This window comes from Artibeus jamaicensis, unplaced genomic scaffold (assembly GCF_021234435.1).
Source record: "Artibeus jamaicensis isolate MK-2021 breed Jamaican fruit bat unplaced genomic scaffold, CSHL_Jam_final contig_797, whole genome shotgun sequence".
NCBI classification, from domain to species: domain Eukaryota; kingdom Metazoa; phylum Chordata; class Mammalia; order Chiroptera; family Phyllostomidae; genus Artibeus; species Artibeus jamaicensis.
The window spans coordinates 10,265,249-10,287,831 of record NW_026521977.1 but is presented as its reverse complement, the minus strand read 5'-3'; the positions used below and the strand labels follow the sequence as shown (position 1 = coordinate 10,287,831).

At 40.6% G+C, this 22,583-nt stretch overlaps 1 protein-coding gene across 3 annotated transcripts in view; it reads right to left on the bottom strand.

Annotated features, from left to right (window-relative positions):
- Nucleotides 1–18,077: 18,077 nt before the first annotated feature.
- Nucleotides 18,078–22,583, bottom strand: part of PRMT3 (protein arginine methyltransferase 3) — a 111,243-nt gene continuing 106,737 nt past the window's right edge. For all 3 annotated transcript variants that reach the window (XM_037162202.2, XM_037162194.2, XM_037162209.2), the window contains one exon: nt 18,078–19,477. In XM_037162202.2, the coding sequence (XP_037018097.2) occupies nt 19,368–19,477 (110 nt within the window). In that variant the 3' untranslated portion in view covers nt 18,078–19,367. The remainder of the gene's footprint in view (nt 19,478–22,583) is intronic.

Sequence of the window (22,583 nt, the reverse complement as noted above, 5' to 3'; positions counted from 1 at the left end):
CAAACTGAAGAGTAAATGGCTAAGTCAGATTTCAACCCATACTTATCTCCAGGTCTTATCATCTATATCATGCTGTCTTTGTAATCCTTTACAATATTGCATAAATACTATGACAAACACTGCCAGATACTGCATACCCTTGAATATCTATTTCTCCCTGCTTTCACGGGTAACAGGATTTTTAGCTAGGCACATGGCTACATGTCTTAAACAAAGACTACCTTTCCCAATGCCCCTTGCAGCTAGGTATGGCCATGTAGCTTACTTAGTTCAGGCTAATGGTATATTAGCAGACATATTATGAATTCCTTTGGCCTCTCAATCCATCTTGTGTTTTTTGTTTTTGTTTTTTTTGATCCTTCCTCTCTGTGTTTTCTCCAATGCAGATGCTGTCCTTTCAACCACGAGGTGGAGGCCATGTGCAACACAGTAGCAAATAGAATGAACCTACGTGACTGCCACCCTGGAGAACCTTGTCAATCCTGAACCTCTCACCCGGCTTCCCTGTGAGAGACAAAGGAGCTGCTATGCTGTTTATTTAGCAGTATTTTGCTTGTCTGTCTTTTGTAGCTGAACTAACCCAGCCCATGAACACACGTGGGTATGCACATGCATAGAAACATTCCCGCAAGGATGTTCATCATAACCCTTACAGTGGTTGCCTCAGGATTGCAGGATTTGTAATGGTTTTTTTTATGTCGCTTTTGTAATTCTCTGGGTATATGGGCCACTCTTACAAAAGCCATAAGACAGAAGAAAAATATATCATAATACCCTCCACCTTCTGCCCTACGGTTTCAGTTCAGTGGCTGAGTTTTCACCTGCCCTCAGCCCATCCACAGCACTGACTCTGGATGACTGCTCGCGCTGGCTCCCTGGGGTGGGTTTCTGGCTCGCCTGGCATGGTCGTGCGTGCGAGCTTACTGCTGCCAGCACACATCTGCAGCACACTGCCGTGCTGGGCGGGGGAAGCCAGATTAGCTTCTCCTTGCCCTGCTCCTCCCCAGGAGGGGAAGAAAACCAGAAAATCAAACCAGTTAAGGCATCTGGAATGAAGACAGATATATATATACCTGTAGGTTGTTCATTTTTTCAATAACTATGGATGGAGGGCCCCTGTGTTCCAAGTTCTTTTCTAGGTGTGCGCATACAGCTGTGAACAAGGCATCTTTGTTGTGATGAAGCGCACGTCCCTGAGGAAGGGAAGCAGAAATCAACAGGAATGCATTTAGGGGTTCCCGTATCACCCCGCCTTGTTGTGCTGGTCTCAGCCTGAGCCCATCTACCAGTGGTAGTTCTCCCCTGACGACCTCATTCTTCACTTGACAAACATTTTCTGAGTGCCTAGAAGTGCCAGGCTCTACCCTGGGAATTTCAAGGCAAGCAAGACAGTCTGTGTTCAAGATTTAGCCAGACAGATGGGAGTGTCAGCACTAAGAACAACAGGATTATGTTATTGCTATTACTAAATAAAAGCCAATGTTTTCTGGACCTGACTAATGTGCTAAGTCCTTATAGATAAAGCACTTCATGCATCCTCACAATACCACTTTGCAGTATGTGTTATTATTGATCTCTGCTGTGCAGATAAGGAAACTGAGGCAGCACAGCACTTCCTCAAGGCCACACAGCTTGTACACAGTGGAGCCAGGCCGCCTCCCCGGGAGGGAGTGAGGCACTGGCTGTGGGGAGAGGCATGTACCTCCAAACCTTTGGACCTCCAGGCCCCAGTACCAACGGTAACTGACTTTTCTCCCAGTGAGATGCCTCCCCGTATTACCTTTTAAAAAGTCATGGTGGATGCAGCAGGGAAAGATTTGGAGTCATCTTCTCTGGAATCTGAGAACCTGGACTCAAGGGCTGACTCTGTCACTGGGCAGCAGGGTGGGGAAGCTGGGTTAGTATCACACATCATATGCCCTGCTGTGCCCCAGGGAGTTTCCTCCTCTGTAACATAACAGGATTACACTATAGCATCTGTAAGATAGCTTCTGGGCCTGCAACTTTTTGATATGAAAGATAATTCAGAGACTTCCGCCAAGATGGAGGCGTAGGTGGAAGCACTGTACCTTCTTGCACAACCAAGTTTAAAAACAACAAAGTTTTAGCAACAAAAATGCAGCCAAACCTCAGAAAATTGAACGACACAAAAGTCTGACAACAACGAACCCTTCAGCCAAACCGGTAAGAGGGGCAGAGCCAGCAGCAGAGCGGGGTCGGGCAGGAAAGATCCACCGGACCGACCCGGGCACGCGACCCAGGTGTGCCAGCAGCCATGGGTGGATCCCAGGTGTGGAGAAGCGGGTGGACCCACTGAGGGCGCAAGGCATTGGACCCATTGAGGGCTGACTGTGGTCACACATTCACGCACAGATAAACCGGTGAAGGAGCTAGCAGTGAGACGAACTGCACAGGCCCCAGTGGCAGGAAGTGGCAGAGGGAACCACCACTGTCCCTCTCTGACCCCGTTCCCACATATACAAACCAGTGACCCCGTTCGTCACAAACCACTGACCTGGGTGGCCCCGCCCTGGTGAACGACTAAGGCTCCACTCCTCATACATAACAGGCACGAACAGATCAAAACATGGCTCAAGAACAACTCAGAGCCCCGGAGCTGATAAATCTAAGCAATGAAGAAACAGCCAAACTTTCAAATGCACAGTTCAAAACACTGGTCATCAGGATGCTCACAGAACTGGTTGATTTTAGTCACAAATTAGAGGAACACATGAAGGCTAAACTAATTGAAATGAAGGGAAATACACAGGAAACCAATAGTAATGGAAAGGAAACTGGGACTCAAATCAAAGGAGTAGATCAGAAGGAAGAAAAAAATGACCAAACAGAAAAATATGAAGAAACAAGAATTCAAAATAATGAGGAGAGGCTTAAGAACCTTCAGGACATCTTTAAACGTTCCAACATCCAAATTATAGGGGTGCCAGAAGGGGGAAAGGAACAGCCACCAGTGGAAAACTTATTTGAACAAATAATAAAGGAGAATTTCCTCAATCTGGCAAAGGAAATAGACTTCCAGGAAATCCAGGAAGCTCAGAGACTCCTAAAGAAGTTGGACCCAAGAAGGAATACACCAAGGCACATCATAATTATATTAGCCAAGATTAAAATGAAGGAGAGAATTCTAGAAGCAGCAAGAGATAAGAGGACAGTCACCTACAAAGAAGTTCCCATCAGACTGTCTGTGGATTTCTCAAAAGAGACCTTACAGGCAAGAAGGGGCTGGAAAGAAGTATTCCAAGTCATGAAATCCAAAGACCTACAACCAAGATTGCTCTATCCAGCAAAGCTTTCATTTAGAATGGAAGGACAGATAAAGTGCTTCTCAGATAAGACCAAATTCAAGGAGTTCATCATCATCAAGCCCTTATTATATGAAATGTTAAAGGGACTTACCTAAGAAAAAGAAGATAAAAAAGATGAACAGTGAAAGGACAGCAAACTCACAATTATTAAGAACCACACCTAAAACAAAAGCAAACTAAGAGGACAGCTAGATCAGGAGCAGAACTATAGAAATGAAGATCACATGGAGGGTTAGCAACAGGGGAGTGGGAGATGGAGAAGGGGGAAGAAGGTACAGAAAATAAGTAGCATAGATGGTACGTAGAAAATAGATGGGGGAGGGCAAGAATAGTATGGGAAAGATAGAATCTAAAGAACTTGAGACACGTGGTCATAAACTAAAGGGGGAATGGTGGGGGAGGGGGTGTGCAGGGTGGAGGGGAATGAAAGGGGGAAATAGAACAACTGTAATGGCATGATTAATAAAATATATTGAAAAAAGAAAAAAGATAATTCACATTAGTAGTTTCAAAATAGTTGAAGATAAAGATCAAGGCCCTCTTTAACAAGACACAGAAAGCAAAACCTTTTTAAAAAGCTGATAAATTTAACTATTTGCAAATTAAAAACGTTTCCATCCTAAAGAACACCATAAACAAAGTTAAAATAAAAACACCTGTGTGAAAGTATCTGTAAAACATGCAGAGACAAAAAGATTCCTGTTTAGACTATGTAAAGAATCCTTCAAACCATATGAAAAAGTTAACACAGAAGAAAGATGGGCAGATCATAACAAGGCAATTTATAGCAAACAAAATTATGTGGTGCATAGAAATATGAAAACATGCTCAAATTCACTAGCAATGAAGGAAATAAAGATTAAAACAAAAATGAAATACTGTTTTTTCACCCACTGGACTGTAACACATAAATATTCAGCATTACCAATCAGTGGCTCACATACAAGGAAGCGGAGACCCTGGTGGTGGGATGAGGAGGTGAATTTGGCAATAACTGTTAACATGTAAAACGTCCGAATACTGGGACCCAGAGGTTCTCTCTCTCAGAAGCACCGGTACTGCCTCCAGGAGGGCCCATGCAGGAACGTTTACCCCTGGCACTGTTTGTCCTCACTACAAACCAAACAAACAACAAAACTGGGAGGAGAGGAAGCGGCTTACATGCCTGTGTAAATAATGAACCTCATTCGTTCTATGTTATACAGTAACATGCAAAACATTAAGAAGAATGTGATGGAGTTGTGTACTAACATGGACAATCCATAGGATATACCAATGAGTGGAAAAAAAGGAAGTTGTGTAACAATACAGAGTTTGAAACCATCAGAGGAAACAACAATCAATCGTTCCCATAGAAACTGCATAAAAGAGGGTCCGGAAACAAATACCAAATTGACAACATAAACAAGTTCTCAGGAAGGGAAGAGAAGAATCAGCATTGGGGAGGCCTTATCAATTTGTTTAGCTATCTTTAGAAGGACGATTTATTCATGCATTATTGTATAATCTTAGAGATTGTGGTTGATAGTTGGCAGGTTCTCCTTTTCCCGACTTCCAAGGAAAAGAATTCCTGTACTGTAAATTATGTGATCATCCCCAACCACCCTCTGCCCCCGCCCTTTCCCCCAGCACCTGCCCCTCTGGCTCTGCACTTCAACAGACCTCAGGTCCGACAGCTCCAGAGGCCAGGCACTCAGCCCCCTTCAAAGATTCCATTAGAGTTGTTTGCTGTGCTTTGACATTTGTTCACACAGAGCTAACTGCAGGGCGATTCTGCGATTACGGTGTGTTTTTTTTCTTTTTCAATAAAAAGAAAGGTTGAACATGTAATGTTAACATTCAACCTGGTGTAAAAACATTTCAAAAACTTTGGAAATTGATTTTTGTGGGGAGCAACCTGGAAAACATTTGTTAAAAGTTGCTCATGCTTAGCTCTGTTAGCTGGCAAGAGGCAGCAGTGCGGGGTTAATTTAGAGCAGCGGTTCTTGTTGTGTGGCCCCTGGACACGCGGCAGCAGCACCGCGCAGCAGCACCGCCTGAGGATTTGTTAGAATGCACAGTCTTGGGCCCCACCCAGACTTGCCGAGTCAGAAACCCTGCAGGCTAAGTCCCAGCAGTGCCCTCCAAATGACGCGGGTGCATTCTGCAGCCTGAGAACTTTGATTTACATGGCTAACTATAAACCGCCTCTGGCAGAGCATCTACAAGGTAACAGCCTCAACCAAACCCCGTTTTAAGCTTCTACTCATCCTCCGGAGCCCAGCAGAATCACCACATTCTCAGGAAATGTTTTTCCGGTTCTATGCTTCCACAACCCCATATACCTCCTCTTTTTGCATTTACCACAGGTGTACTGCACACTTATTTTGTGGTTATCTGCTTAAGGTGTGTTTGCGGCCCCCCCACCACACACCCTAATCTGCTTACGGATTCTACAGTGTCAGAAACCTAGTGGGCACTCAGTAAATGTTGGTGAATGAATGAATGAACAAATCCTTCCTAGAGAGTTTTCCCCTGACTTTTCGATATATTTCCTACTATTCAATAATAATCAAGCTTTTTTTCCCGTCAAAATCAGTACTATTTTTCCAGATTTGAAACCTTGGTGAGCCTTTAAATCTGTCACATTCATTCATCTCTAGGTACCAGCCAGTTACCAAGTCCTGTGGATCCGCCCATTGGAGCGTATCCCGGCCCACGGGCATTCCCGCTGCCAGTCCTCAGCCCAGCCCTGCGCAGGGCACTCCCGCCGAAGGCAGGCAGTCTCTCAGCGGACTCCAATCTCCCCTCCGCCCACCGCATCAGTTCCATTTAAATCCTGTGTTCATTAAAATTGCAGGTTGCCAACTATTAGTGTCTGCTTGGCATCTTACAGTCTTCAAGATGCTTTTACTTAAATTAAAACAGCAAACATTAAATGGTAGCTTCCATGCCAGGCACTGAAATGATTCCCATGACAATAAAGGAGGTATTTCTTACTTATTTAACGTTCTCATGGAAGGAGAAAGCCAGGGTGAGAGGAGCCGAAGTACCTGGTACTTGATTACTCAGCTCCTATGTGCGGACATAGAGTATGACCTCTGATTCTGGGTGATTGGGTGACCTACCCTCTATGCTGCAGTGTCCTCTTCCTAACCTTTACCCACAGTCCCTCAAGCTGTAAGAGCTCCAGTATGTGGACCCATACCTGGCGCCTCCTGTCACTCATCCATGTCACTCCTGCTAAAAGTCATGCAGTGAGAACAAGCCTGTATGACAGAAGGAGGGTAGGCTCTGCAGACGGACCTGGGTTCACATCCAAGCTGTGTGATCCACACCAATTACTTGTCCTCTCTCAACCTCTGTTTCTCTCTCTGTAAAATAAGGAAACGTAAAATATGACCTTGTAGAGTTGCTAAGAGGACTAAAGAAGATAGTTTGCTAACCAGCATACTTGGAGTGTTAATCAATATTAACTATTATTATTTCTACTTCTAGTTATTTATATATCAAAACTGGACTCTTTTCCTAACTGCCTTTCTCTGTTTTAAAAAGGCTTGTCTTTCTTTCTTCTCAGTACACATCACGATCATTTCCATATTTCCAATTATAAAATGATGAAGTCACTTGTAGAAATGAAATCAAACAATACATAAAACCACAGAGCAAAGAAATTTCCTGATCTCACTCCCAGAAATAAACACTTCCTTATAGCCGTGTGTAGGCAATGTTCTGAAATCTAATTTTTTTCACTTAACAGAATTAAATAGACATCTGTCCATGTCAGTGAACAGAGGCCATGCCATTATTTATAACAGCTGAGTGGTATGGCATCACATATAACATGTTTTCTTGATTAGTTAACTACTGCTCCACAACAAATTCGCCCAAGCTCAGTGGCTTAAAATAGTTTTCATAAATATTATATATAATATATATTCTATGTAAATTATACATATGCTATAAGAATTCCTTCTAGATCTAGAGATGGTTACAGATGTACCACATGTCTGCAGTTCGGCTGGAGTTCAGCTGACCTGCGCTGGCCTCAGCTGGGCAGTACCGCTTTAGCTCATAGCTGCTCTGTCTACAGGCTGGCAAGCGTGGCTCTCCTCTGTGTTCCTCATCCTCTTCTTGGGGCCAAGGGACCACCTGAGACAGGCTACAGAGAATACAGAAACACAAGAGGGAAAACAGAAACGCTTGAGGCCTCTTAAAGATTGGGCTTAATGTTACTGCTGCCCACAGGCCGTTGGCCAAGTGCACCACATGGCCAAGAGCAAAGTCAAGGATGGGGAAATAGACTTTGTTTACAACGAAGATACGTGACTGAAGTTTGGAGTGAAGAATTGAGACCAACAATTCAGTCGACCACGTAGATGGTTTCCAACTTTTTAATGACTATGAGCCATTTTGAACCTCTTTAAATATACTTTTATTTACTTGTCCAATTTTTATCTTCCTGTGATAAATTTCTAAAGACACACTGCTGTGTCAAAGAGCAATGAATTTCAAATACTGATGTGTATTATCTAATAGTATTCCAAAAAGATCGTACACTCCTGGTAAGTGTAAGGGAATGCTGGTTTCCTCATACTTTTGCTACTACTAGGTTTTGTCAACTAAAAATGCAATCTTTGTTCTGCTAGAAGAAACATCTTATTACCTTTATTATCATTTTGTCTGTTGGTCATATACATATATATACACACACATATACAGAAATATATATATATATATGATTTTATTTATTTATTTTTAAAGACGGGGGAGAGAGAAGGAAACATTGATGTGCAAGAGATACATCAATTGGTTGCCTCTCATATGCCACTGGGGACCTCCCCATTGGGGACCCACCCCCCCAATCCAGGCATGTGCCATGACCGGGAATTAGACTGGCGATCCTCTTCACTGGCCAACACGCAATCCACTGAGCCACACCAGACTGGGCAAGCCTTTCGCATAGACTTTTGAATGACCGTTTCATGCTCTTTACCTAATTTCACTCTTGTAAAAATAAAATCAGATTTTCACAAAACTAGGAGGAAGTCACAGCTAGCTTCTCTCAGCACAGTCTTGTGGAATTCTGTGTGCTAACTCACCACTACCCCTTTTACTGAGGCAGAATGCAATCAGCTAAGTTGGCAAAAAGGCAAAGCATGGGAGGGGTTCATGCCCTTCACTTGACAGGGAAAAAGCCATGGACATGACATAGTTACAGAAGGTCAGAGCCTGGAGCCTGTCTTTTGTGAAGAGAGACGATTTCTGCTCTTGAGGATGCGGCCTCTGAAGGGAAAGGCCTACTGCAAAAATCATTGTTATTTTTTTTTCCTGAATGGCAAGAAAATATCTCTATAACCAATGCCATGGATATCTAAATGGTTTCTAGTTAAGGGCACTCATTTAAATATATACGAATCTAAAATCACGGTCCCAGTTGGCAGGTACTGGACAGAATGGCAAATCTGATATCCTCCCAGTGTGGCTAGAAATGTTTTGAGCTCAGGAAGGACTGTCAAGAGACCTGCCTTCCCTTTCCTTTTCCCACGTCACTTGAGAGGAAAACTGGGAGCCAAGGACACTGGAACGACTGCGCTGGAGGGCAAGTCGGATGAGGATAGTAACAATGACAGCAACAGTTCATACGCAGGTAACGACTTTTAGGACCCTGGCATTGCTCTAAGCACTTGACCTGTGTCAACTTAAGCCTTGCAACAACTGCATGAAACAGAGATTATTATTATCATTCCTATTTTATGGCTGAGAAATTGGGACAGGAAGGTGGAGCCAGGATTCAGACTCAGGGAGTATGGCTCCAGAGTCAGTATTTAAATCACTTTGCTAGGATTTCCCCAAATGCACGGAACTTCTCAAAGTGGTTTCCTGCAGGATGCTGAATGCTATTACATGAAAAAGGAAACTTTGGGTTGAGGTTAATAAAATCTCTACCTCGGCACTTCTTAGGATTTTAACATGCAAATTTAAGTGGTAGATTTTAAAGAAGAAAGTTAACCATGCTGCATTTCCCAACCATATCTGAGCCTTTAACATTTTGTTTCAGAAAAAATTTAAGCAACTTACATTCCACAGATCACATGCTATTAAGCCAGTTGTTAGACCCAGTCACTATTAAAAATTAAATAATATAAGCTACAATTAAATTGTTACAAGGTAATAAAGTCAAAACCTATCATTTTCCATTTTACTACACTGTGAAGTTATTTATGTCTGTAAGTGTCTATTTATGTCAGTGTCTATATGGTGGGAATATTTGTGTGCTCTGGGTGCCTCTTCCTAATTCTGTGTCCAGTGACCTCATTGTTGTAGCTTGAAATCAGCCACGGTAAGAGTGCTTACACCACCCAAATTGGCAAAGGCTCTGAATCCAGGCTCTTTTGAGGGGAGCAGTTCTGTGTTTGGACGACTGGATGTTGAACACTGAGCAGCACACACACCACTGCAGACACGTATGCCTAAAACACTGACGTCACTGTAAGTGCAGTTTTGGAAAAATGACTTGATGTTTTTAAACTCTGGTCTTCTGTTTCTTAGTGCTGTGAGGGTTACATAAAGCAGACTGGGTTAAAGCTGTGGTGCCCCTACCTGGCTGCTCATCAGACTCACTACAGACTAACAAGTGCTTCTCAGGACCTATAGCAAGAGAGAATCTCCTTGGATGATGCCCAGGGCTGCGCACTTTAAGGCTCCCCAGGATACCTGCATGCAGATCTTAATTTGGGGACCAGTGGTAAGAGCTGCCAGTAGAAAACATAATGAGTAGATTTTGGGACTAAAAGCTGTGAAGTTGTATTTTTCTTCCAGGTATAGCATAAGCAGCCAGAACAAAATCCAGACTTCTTTTTCCAAAGTGTGACTTGTTGTGCACATGGATGAGGCAGAGAAAGGGTCTCCCTCCCCCACCAGAGCTATTTTGTGTTTATACCCTCTACAGGCAACTTGGCCAAGGAGGACCATATTTCTAAGCTGTGCTTAGAAAAGGCTGTAGAAATAACTCAGTTATGAGATCACACTTTGTAATGCTCTTTACTGGCGCAAGCTTTTACCTGTCTTGCATTCAAACCTTGACAGCCAGGCCAAGACACCAGGACAGATGCAGGCTGTGCTAATCCTCCTGCTTATCATCCATTCCCGTACAAGGCCAAGGGCAAAAGCTGGCATACTGTAACAAACCCCTGAGCCAGACATTACAGACCATGCTCCACCTCTCTATCCAGCTGCAACTTGACTATAACAGGGGTCAGTAGTTTTCATTGAATTTAAAGTGTTTTATTTGTATTACCTAATCTATATATAATATATAAGGTCTGTCCAAAAAGTACCCAGCTATGTAATATGAAAAATAGAGATATTTAATGAAGATACAAGATATAAGAAACATTATATATAGGACAATATGCCTCAGTCCCCTTCCAAGTAGGTACCTTGGGACCTCACACAGTTCTCCTAATCACCATCAGCTGCTCCATTGTATTTTCCTGAATCTCATCGATGATCTGAAATTTCTTCTCTTTCAAAGGTGATCTTAATTTTCAGAAAAGCCGGAAGTCAGAAGGCACCAAATCTGGGCTGTAGGAGGGCTGAGTCACCTGGGTGATTTGATGTTTCACAAAAAAATTCTTCAGGAGACGTGATGCATGAGCAGGCACGTTGTGGTGATGAAGCTGCCAATCACCAGTTGCCCGTAGCTGTGGCCTCCTGAATCATCTGATTAGTTCCCATGGAGGAATGTTCAAGCTTAATGCAAAACCTGATGCAAATTCCCTGCTCTACTTGCTCAGTCATTTTGAATGCACGTGTACTGTGTAGTACACATGCTCACTCAGCAGTATCTCCCGCCCCCACTGACTAGTACAGGGAAGTCATCATTGTTCACGCATGTGTGTTCCAGTCCTCTCCCCTTGGCTGCCAGGTTACATCGATGTAGACAGAGCAAACCATTCTCATTATATTAAGAATGATTAAACATTTTTCCAGACAGACATTGTACAGTCTTTAAAATCAGAGTACAAGAGATCATAATAATAATAAAACAAGAATCCCTTGCCCCAGTCCTCTTTATCCTAACTCCTCCCAGAATCAACCTCTTTTAATTTGTTAAACAATTTATTTTAAATCTCCTCATGGTCACTTTTGTATCCCTAAATAATCTTTATATACCTATTTCTTGATGCATTCATTTTAGACATTGCTCCCTTTGTCTGATAGAATTTTGCTTACTTATAGCACCCTACACTTCCCAGGATCTACTACTCTCATTTCCATAATTGGTGACTGTAAACCTTTTACCTATACCTTTATCAATTATTCCATCAACTCTAGATTGTTTCATGTTCTCATTTCCTATGGAAAAATTTAGAGTTCCTACTTTGTTCTCTGCTTTTCTGCACCAAACCCTTTCCCCTCCCAGCTAACATCTTCTGTCTTTCCACATTATTGAGGTTAAAAGGGCTTCTGGAGATGCGATCTGCCCAGCCATGCCTGAGAGTCTAAGTGGCTACTGCAACCTTCCTGGCTCAGCATATTCAGGGCTGTCATCGAATGCTGGTCGCATAAAATGGCAGGAAACTGAGAAGGTAATTTTGAATCCCCTCAGCTGTCCTTTTGTCTATTTAAGGCAAAGACAGGCTACTCCCAGCCGCCATCACAGGAATTCTCTCATTAAACCAAACACACACTGAAGCACGGCATGAGAACAGGGGCAGAGGAAGGTGTAAGGGGAGGAAATCCTATTAGGGTTCCCAGCAGGAGGGTCCTGGGAGACACACACACTAATGAAACAAAGACCGGGGACTCCATTCATGTTCCCGTGGTCACAGCTCCAGTCCCAAAGAGGGGGGAGAACGTACCGTTTGCTCTCAGAAAACATTCCAAAGGCACTCAAACTACACAAAGGTTTTCTTCTTTTAAACACCTCAAGGAAGGTGCTGAGGATAAAAACAGCAGTTTAAAAAAATCCTTGCAGTTACTATTGTTATCAAACTATTATCTATAAGGTTTTAAAGTTATCTGACCAAGATTTCTCATTAGCTAAAATATTCCTAACTATTGACAGTATTGGTTTATGTAATATGTTGAAGATTTTTGGAGTCATAATTTTGTCTTTGATTTCTAACCTATTACTTCATAAACAAAGAAAACATTTAAAAGTTTTATAAATAATTTGATATTTTTAAGGAAGTTTATCTGTGCAAGCAATTTTCACACACTTATCAATATAGTAGAACTACCTACCCCTTCCCAATTCTGAAATATACCAAATGACCTACTTTATGAGGATCAAATGAAGTCAATTAGAAACTATTCAAATGTGTCCATATCGACTAAATAACCCACAGATACATTAACCTTGGGGTTTTCTGTGGACTCAGAACCATTTGATGTCCTTAGGCTCTGAAATTTTAAAACATTACAGTGGCTGGAAAAGAAGAAACATTCAAACATGTATTAGCAATATGCTACATGTTTCCTAATTTAAACAGGCAAAATAATTAATTCGTAGATATTAAAATAAGAAATTGGAGAGGAGAAACTGCTGTATCATTGGTTAATTAGAGTAAGCCAGCAGTCCAGATCATTGGTCAGTATCTTTCTTTCAACAGATATTCACTGAACTCCTATGCATCCTACTATGCACAATACAACAATTAATAAAAATGAACAAAAATCCCTATCCTCCTGGAGCTCATGGTCTAGTGGAGAAATAAATTAAAAAGACAAATTGGTAAAACACGGATAGTATATTAGACAGCAGTAAGTGCTATGAGAAAAATAGAGGATGGAAGGGGTCTGGGGGTGTGTGGGGGGTGAGTGTGTGTGTGGGGTGTGTGTGTGGGCTTTACAACTTTAAATTAACCAGAGAAATGTCATTGAGAAACTGACTTCTAAGCCCAGACCTGAAAGAGATCAGGGACTGAGTTGGGTGACCACTGGCTGCGGGGAGAGCTTTTTAAGCAGAACGGACAGCCTCAGAAAGAGGTGTCCCTGTCCTGTGTGGAAGGAAAGAAAGGCCAGTAACCTAGTGATGAGTCAGTGAGAGTAGGAAATGCTAAGTCACGACAGGGCATAAAATTGTATAGGGATTTGTAGGCAAATGTAAGGATGTTAGCTTTTATTCTGAGATGAGAAGCTTCCAGGAATGTCTGGGTAATGGAATAGCAATTTCACTTATATCTCGAGGATTATTTTGGCTGATGTATTGAGAACAGAAGGGGGTAGGGTGAGTGGGTCATAAGCAGAAAGCAGCTAGTAGTTCAGTTAAGCAGTCATAAGCAGTTAGAAGGGTCTTGTAATAAACTAGGCCAGGGTTCTCCAAATATTTTTGGTTTCAGGATGCCTTTACAATCTTAAAAAAATATTAAAGGCCTTAAAGAATTTATATGGTATCTATGGAAAACTAAAACTGAGAAATACAACACTGATTAATTCACTAAATAATAAACTCATATATTAACAGAAATAACATTTTTAATGAAAATATTTTTTCAAAACAAAAATAGTAAGAACAGTAGTGTTAGTTAGCATTTTTACAAGTCTCTTTATTACCTGCTTCCATAGGAAGGACACAGCTGGATTCTCCTAACTGCTTCTGCATTCAGTTTGTTAGGTGTTGTTCTGGTTGAGATATATGAAGAAAATATGGCCTCACATAATCTTCAATACTAAGCCCAAACTGGACAAGTAATAGTTTGTTAAAGGTCAGTTGCAATGTGAAGCCTTAATCAATAAACTTTTTTTCATTAGAATCCACAGGTTTATCTTGCCCTTTAAATAGATATTTGTAACATTATGCACTTTTTTTGGGGGGGGGGGCAGGAATATCAGTTCACCGAATCATGTAGTTCTTTTAATTTTTAAAATTTTGTTAGTTCTTCCTGTGACCCGCAGCTTTTAGTAAACCGGTGAACCCATGGTGTTCAACAGCTGCCACTGGAACAAACATATTTGATGTTTTTATAATTTCTTCCACCTTCAGGAAGGACTTGCTGACCTTCCCATGGAGCAGGTCATGAAACCCTTATGTGAGAGGTGCCTGCCCTACACCAGGAGGGATGGAGTGTCTCCACAAACTAAGGGAGAGGAATCTGAATGAACAGGCCTTGCCACTACTTACGTTGCCCTCTCACTCTTCCCACGACTGGACACTCTTTAGCAAACCTCACATAGAAGCAGGTCCAGCTGTTTCTTCGGGTCCTCATTTACTGCCCTAGGAAGGCTCCTGTGCCATGCAAAACTTGTATTAAATAAATGTGTACGCTTTCCTCTTGTTAATCTGTTTTTTGTTACAGAAGTTCCCAATGAGAACTTAAAAGGAGAGGGAAAAAAGTTTTCTCCCCTCCCTTCCATCACTAGCCTCAGTCTTTTTAACAACTGGCAAGCTCACAGTGGTGGATACATGTTTTCCAAAATTCTCATTTGAATTTTATCATTAGCAAAAAATCCTATCGGTTAAGTTCACTCTTTTCTTCTGTAGGACAATGTCTGCCACTGATTGTCAGTCATTCTTTCAAGTAAAAATGCTGGTCCATGAGAAAAGTGGCTAGTTCCACTCACAAATCAATCATACAAGTGCTGTTCTTGGAGATAAATACTGTATTTCAGCATGCAGCACAAGTACTTTATTGGTACATTAATGAAAACAGATTATTAAAAAGACATATAATTACAGAGCCTCAAGGCATGTTGAAAAGAGCTGATATCAAGCAATTTCCTCAACTCTCTCCTGACGTTGGCAGTTTCAGATCCAGAGCTCTCTTAAAAATACACATTCTTTTTTTAAGGCTCAGAAGTCCAGTAGACAACTTAGTTTGTATCTCGTGGGTGGGGTTCAATCATCTCTACCTTTGATAAGTTCTGTTTGCATGTTTCTCTGGTCTTTCTCAAGTACATACTGTATTTATAAAAAAAAATTCAGGATGTCTTGGTCAATCCTCTGAGTCTTCATAGATATAGTGCCTCCAGTTGCTCAGCTCCCCATTTTCTTAAAGCATAGTTCTTGTAATCTGTGTTCCAGTGTATCTTCTCTGCTGTGGCCATTAATGCATCACACAAGGAAATATTCTACCTATAGTATTAGCTATCTCCGCTCCAATAAAATTTTATTCGCCAAAATGAGCAGTAAGTTTAATATGACCCCAGGCTGTAGTTTGCTGACCCTGCAGTGAGTGATGCTTGACTTTCATCACACGTTGAAACTGCAAACTTTGGAGATACTGTACTACAGAGAAAGATCTGAATACTTGGATGTTTTGGGTACATGCTACTGTCCGGCAGCTTGAATGGTCATTTTTGGCATGGCCAGCAAGCACTAAATGGCATAGTTTCCTTTTTAATTTCTCCTGTTGAATCATTACTGTGATTCCTGCACTCGATGGTGTGACTGGTGAGACCAGTGTGAACTGATCTCAAATTGGCAACTTCACACGTTTCATTACAACACTTAAAAAAACATTTTTATTGATTTTAGAGACAGAGGAAGGGAGAGAACATCAATATGAGAAGGAAACATCAACTGGTTGCCTCCCACACAGGCCTGGACCAGGGGATGAACCCAGTACCCTGGTACGTGCCCTGATCTGCAATCGAACCCCAACCAACTCAACCACACCGGCCAGGGCCACAGAACACATTTCAGATATTCCATTTTAAGAAGTGAGAGAGGTAGCATGCTGAAAGACACAGGTGGACCATATTGATTAATCTAGATTGTGATAAAAATTAAGTAACTCTAGGACCAGAATTACCAGCCCTACCCCTCAGAGATTCTCTAAGGGGTAAATGACAGACAGCTCCTCACTTATTTGTGTCCCTAGAAGTTGGGGATACTTAACAGGCCACTTTGTGCAATGCCATACACCTTCAAGAGTTCTGTTTTCTTGGATCTGCTCCTTCCAAAATGCTCTGTTCAGAAAATACTTCTTTACTCAAGAGATGACTGTTATGCTTGGATGAACTCCACACATTACAACATAATATTAGTTTTCACAAAAGAAAATAGAAGAAAGATGTACTGTCTTAATGGAAATAAAATTCTTGGATAGAATAACTTGCTATCTATAAATGCCCATCTGCCACAGTATGAAAGGCCATTATATTTTTCATCGTCAAGGGTGATGAAGTATTTATTTTTCACAGCAGTTTAAAGACAGATTCTAAATGAAGAGTTAACATTTGGACTCTCGTATTCTTATAAAATCTCATGAAAATCAAACAAGAGTTTTGAAAAGTAATAATTTTTGATAAATACTTTTTTAAGCAGCAGAAAATGTTATACACTTACAAGAAAGAAAAAAATACCAAAAAGTTACATGTTTTTTTGGTTACTTTAAAAATCCACTGTATCTTACGGACTCCTTCACTTTTACCGCCCCCCTCTACTCAAATCTGTAGACAAAGCCATTGCAGACACAATTCGTGTACTTAGAGCTGTACTGTCTGCACCACACACTCCAAGTTATGGTCCGAATCCAAATCCACAGTGAACAAGCTGGTTAGTTTAACCCGGTGAAAGGAGAAGTCCTCTCTCCTTTCTCCACTTCTCTTTTTTGGAGACTATGGTCTGAAACACCATCATTTGCAGGGGTTGATTTTCTCATTGGTAGAAGTTTAGTTCTCTTAGAAAGACCAAAGGACAATTTCTTTTTGGTGCAGTATTTGTTATATTAAATTTGAAGTTCTGTTGCAGTCTCCCCACCCATCCCTGTACTAGGGTAGTACTGAATGAGGCTGATGGTTTCTCTAACTGCTCTCATGTAAATGCCGTGTACTCTTTGGGAGCGGTCCTTGACTGTATGAGATGGTGCTATTATATACCTAGCATTGGCTGTCTTCTGTGTGTCAACTACTGGTCTAAGTAAGTAGGTGAAACATATTAGCTTGCGAATTGGCACATTCATGGACAAAGGGAGAGGTTAAGGAATGTGACTAAGATCACACAGCAAGTAAAAGCCTGAGTCAAGGCTTCAACCTTGGCACTGACTCCAGACCTCATGCTTCTTACCACTATGCCATGTTGTCTTGTGTATGTTTTGTTTTAAAACAAAAAACAAAAAACAATGGTTGAACTGAAATGAAGCATGTGACCCACCTTTCTTTAAAGAGCCCTGCTTTCTCAAATTCTTTTCTTAAAACTTGTTTATTAACATCAAAATGACCCAGACAATCCAATTTAAAAATGGGCAGAGGACCTGAATGAACATTTCTCCAAACATGCAAATGGCCAACAGACGTGTGAAGAGATGCCCAACATCACCCACCCTCAGGGAATGCAAATCAAAACCACAGTGACCTATTACCTCACACCTCCAAGCATGGCTATTATAGAACAGTCAACAAGTAACAAGTGTCAGTGAGGATGTGGAGAAAAGTGAACCCTCCTGCCCTACTTCTGGAATTATACATTGATGCAGCCACTATGGACAAGTATGGAGATTCCTCAAAAAATTAAAAACAGAACTACCATATGACCCAGAAATTCCACTTCTGGGTAGCTATCCAAAGAAAAGAAAAATACAAATTTGAAAAGATATGTGCAGTCCCTACGTTCACTGCAGTATTATTTACAATAGCCAAGATATGGAAGCAACCTAGGTGGCCAAAAATAAATGAATGGACAAAGAAGAGGTGGTATATGTACCCAATGGGATATTACTCAGAAATTTAAAAAACAAACCCAAAACATAAAATCTTACCATTTGTGACAACATGGAGGACATAGAAGATATTATGGTAACTGAAACATGTAAGTCAGATGGGGAAAGATAAACACCATATGATTTATATATGGAATTTGAAAAACAAAACGAAACAAAATGAAAACAGACTCGTAGATACAGAGAACAGATGGTTGCCAGAGGGGAGAGAGGGAAGAATAATTAAAAATGGTAAAGGAGAATAAGAGGTACAAACTTCCAGTTATAAAATGAATAAGCCACAGAAATGTAGCACACAGCACGGGGAATATAGTTGATTATACAACAGCATTTTATGGGGACAGATGGCTATTAGACACATTGTAGGGAACATATTGTAAGGAATATAATAAATGTTCAATCACTATGTTGTACACCTGAAACTAATATAATATTGTATGTTGACTACACCTTAATAAAACATTTTCAAAGGACTTGTTTTAAATGCTTCTGATTTTATAAAAGGCTTTAATATTTTGAAATATCTTTTTATAATGCTAATGGTTATTGTATGTTTTATAAATGTTTTCTATTCTGCATTTCAAACTGAGTCAATTGTAAATGACACAATTGTAAAGAGTAATATACTAACAGTTACACATTTAACTTTGCACAAAAATCTAATTTGAAGAAGGTATTATATTAGTAAATAAGCACATATTTACCCCAATATTTAAAAACTCTTATGAAGCCTAGAATAAACATATTGAAATTAGATTTCCTGGGCAATATGAGAAAAATAAATGGCTAAAGAATATTTGCAAAGAGGGAATAAGCTACAAAATGAGAACTACAGAATTATAATCCACTAAGCTGTCTTCAGATATGATTTGTGTGATGTGCTTTTCCATACTATAGTCCCTCACACTTGGTCTTTATTACATCCTCATAATCTAACAAATAATCCGATTAAAAACTGTTCTCCCTTAGAGAGGAAATCTGCAATAAAATGTGTAACACCTTGGGTACAGTTACTAGTTTAGTAAAATATTATCCAAATAACTAAGTAATAACTTAGTGTTTAAATTTTATAGCAGGAAACTTTTTAAAAACAAGAAAAGACTATCTCTGCTCCAGATTCAGGACAATTTAAATGATTTTCAATATACCTAAACTTAATGTAAGGGCCACAGTTGGTTAAACCTCACCGACTAGCCTTCCATAATGCGAGTGTGTAGGTGGACCGCCAGAAGCAGTGAATTCCCTTCTTCAGCTGAACGACGCTGGATTCCCACCACAAGTCTATGGAGGAGACGCTGAGGAAAGGATCGATCATCCACGTCCTCCCACAAAACCCCTCCACCACCACCCACTACTCATCCCACCCCCGCAATGAAAACTGCAAGTGGCTTTGTCACTGGAGGCCGTAAGTCTGCGTCGAATTATTCAGTGTGAGGGCCACAATCAGAGAACGTGGGTCCTTCTTATTCTTGTGGACTGTGATCTTTCCTTTCAAGGATTCACCTATAGAAGAAAGGCAGAAAAATATGTTTAAGAATTCAAGGAAAACAGTCTAAAAGAAAAGTAATAATGTACACCTGTAGTTCTCTTTTTTTGTTATAAGATGTTTGCTAGTTTTTTAAAAGATTTTATTTACTTCTTTTTAGACAGAGGGGAAGGGAGAGAAACATCAATGTGTGGTTGCCTCTTGCACGCCCCATGCTGGGGACCTGGCCTGAAACTCAGGCGTGTGCCCTGACTGGGAATCAAACTGGTGACCCTTCAGTTCATAAGCCAGCGCTCAATCCACTGAAACACACCAGCTAGGGCTGCTTCACTAGTTTTCAAAAACATTTTAATTGTCAAATCCTTGTGAAAGAGCAACATTACAGTGGCCATGCAGGGTTGGGGAGTAGTTTTACTGAACTCCTGAATATGAAGTCCTGTGGTGAGTCTGAACGCACAGAAAAATACAAAATATAATTCCTGCCCTCCAAGAGTTCACATGAGGTCAAGGGTAAGAAGAAATAACTACATCAACAACTACAACAGGTTTATGTCTAAAGTGTGCTGAAAGTGAAAACGGGATGGATGAAAGGCAGTAAAAGGCAATGTTTCTCAAGAATTAATGGAAGAATTATCTGAAGACTAAAGTCACTGTCAACTTAGAGCATGCACGTGGAATGGCATTTAAGAGAGAAAAAAGATGTTATACAGAGCCCTCAGGGAAGGACGTTCTCAGGAACCGAAAGTTATAGATGAGAAAACTTAAATTTGAGTTTTACAGAGCCACATGACAAGGCTGTTAGTGTTGAAGCTACCAACATTGTAAACTGGAAAACAGAACTTACGCAGGCCACACAGCTAACACAAAAAGATTAATTTGTGTAAAGGTAAAAATGGACTCCCTAAAAACTTACACTGTATGCTCCAAGTTTTATTTTATTCCAAAATGGAATTTATGATATAATATACATCATATATGATACACATATGCTTTTTTTAATACAAATACTTCTCACTTAAGTTTTTTTCCATTTATTTACCAAGAGCCATTTAAAAATAACAAAAGAGATGGCTAAGTTGTAATTGGTCACCATTACTTGCTTTAGCAGGACTAAGATCATACCAAGTAGCATCAGGTAGAGCTTCACTATCTGGAGGAACACAGTGAGACTCCACATAAAATGACTGGGAATTCTATATAAAACTATCCAAAAGATTTAAATATAAGCTGTGACACCATTAAAGTCCTAGAGAAGAACAGAGGCAGGAAAATCTCAGATATTTCATGCAACAACAATTTTCACTATGTCCCCTAGAGCAAGGGACATAAAGGAAAGAATAAACAAATGGGATCTCATCAAAATAAAAAGCTCTGCACAGCTAAAGAAAGCAGTATTTAAATAAAAAGAGAACCAACCATATGGGAAAACATATTTTCCAATGATACCTCAGACAAGGGTTTAATCTCCAAAATATATAAAAAACTCACACAACTCCACTCTAAGAAGACAAGCAACCCAATTAAAAAATGGGCAAAGGCCCTGGCTGGTGTAGCTCAGTGGATTGAGTGCGGACTGCGAACCAAAGGGTCATAGGTTCAATTCCCAGTCAGGACACATGCCTGGGTTGTGGGCCAGGTCTCCAGTCGGGAACACACAAGAGGCAACCACATATTGACGTTTCTCTCTCTCTTTCTCTTTCTCCCTCCCTTCCCTTCTCTAAAAATAAATAAAAATCTTTTTAAAAAAGTGGGCAAAGGACTTGAACAGACATTTCTCCAAGGAGGATATACGGAGGATCCAGGGACACATGAAAAGATGCTCAGTATCGCTAGCTATCAGAGAGATGCAAATTAAAGCCACAATGAGATACCACTTCACACTGGTCAGAATGGCCATCATAAACAAAGCAACAAACAATAAGTGTTGGAGAGGTTGTGGGGGAAAAAAGACCCTAGTTCACTGTTGGTGGAATTGCAGACTGGTACAACCATTGTGGAAAACATATGGAATTTTCTAAAAAAACTAAAAATGGACTTGCCTTTTGACCCAGCAATTCCACTGCTAGGATTATATCCTAAGAACCCTGAAACACTAATCCAAAAGAACTATGCACCCCAATGTTCATAGCAGCACAATTTATAATAGCCAAGTGCTGGAAGCAACCTAAGTGCCCATCAGTAAATGAGTGGATTAAAAAACTGTGGCACATTTATAAAATGGAAGACTAAGCAGCAGAAAGAAGAAGCTCCTACCCTTTGCAACAGCATGGATGGAACTGGAAAGCATTATGCTGAGTGAAATAAGCCAGGCAGTGAAAGACAAATACCATATGATCTCACCTTTAACAGGAATCTAATCAACAAAACAAACAACGAGCAAAACATAACCAAAGACACTGAAAAGGAGAATAGGCTGATAGTGACCAGAGGGGGCAGGGAAGGGAATTTCAGGGGAAAAGAGGAAGAGTTTGCAGGAACAAGTATAAAGGACACACGGATAATAACGAAGGTAGGGTGGTCTGGGATGGGGGTTAAAGGCAGAAAACTGTACTTGAACAACAATTAAAAAACCAACTATCCTTCCAATCTGTGAATAGGATGTATGCTTCCATTTATTTGTATCTTCCTCAATTTCTTTCTTTAGCATTCTGTAGTTTTCCAAGTATAGGTCTTTTACATTTTTGGTTAAATTTACTCCTAGGTACTTTATTTTTATTTTTTGCTCCTATAGTAAATGGGATTTTTTCTTAGTTTGTCTTTCTGATACTTCAGTGTTGGTGTACAAAAATGCCATTGATTTCTGAATATCGACTTTGTATCCAGTACTCTGCCAAATTCACTTATTAGGTCCAGTAGTTTTTGGTGGAGACTACAGGGTTTCCTATGTACACTACCATGTCATCTGCATAATGACCGTTTTACTTCCTCCTTTGTATTTGCATGCCTTTTATTTCTGTGGTTAGGACCTCCAATACTATGCTGACCAAGAGTGGTGAAAGTGGACACCCTTGTCTTGTTCCTGATCTTAAGGGAAACACTACAACAAATTAAAAAGCTTCTGCACAGCTAAAGAAACCATCATTAAAATGAAAAGGGAACAGACTGTACAGGAGAACATATTTG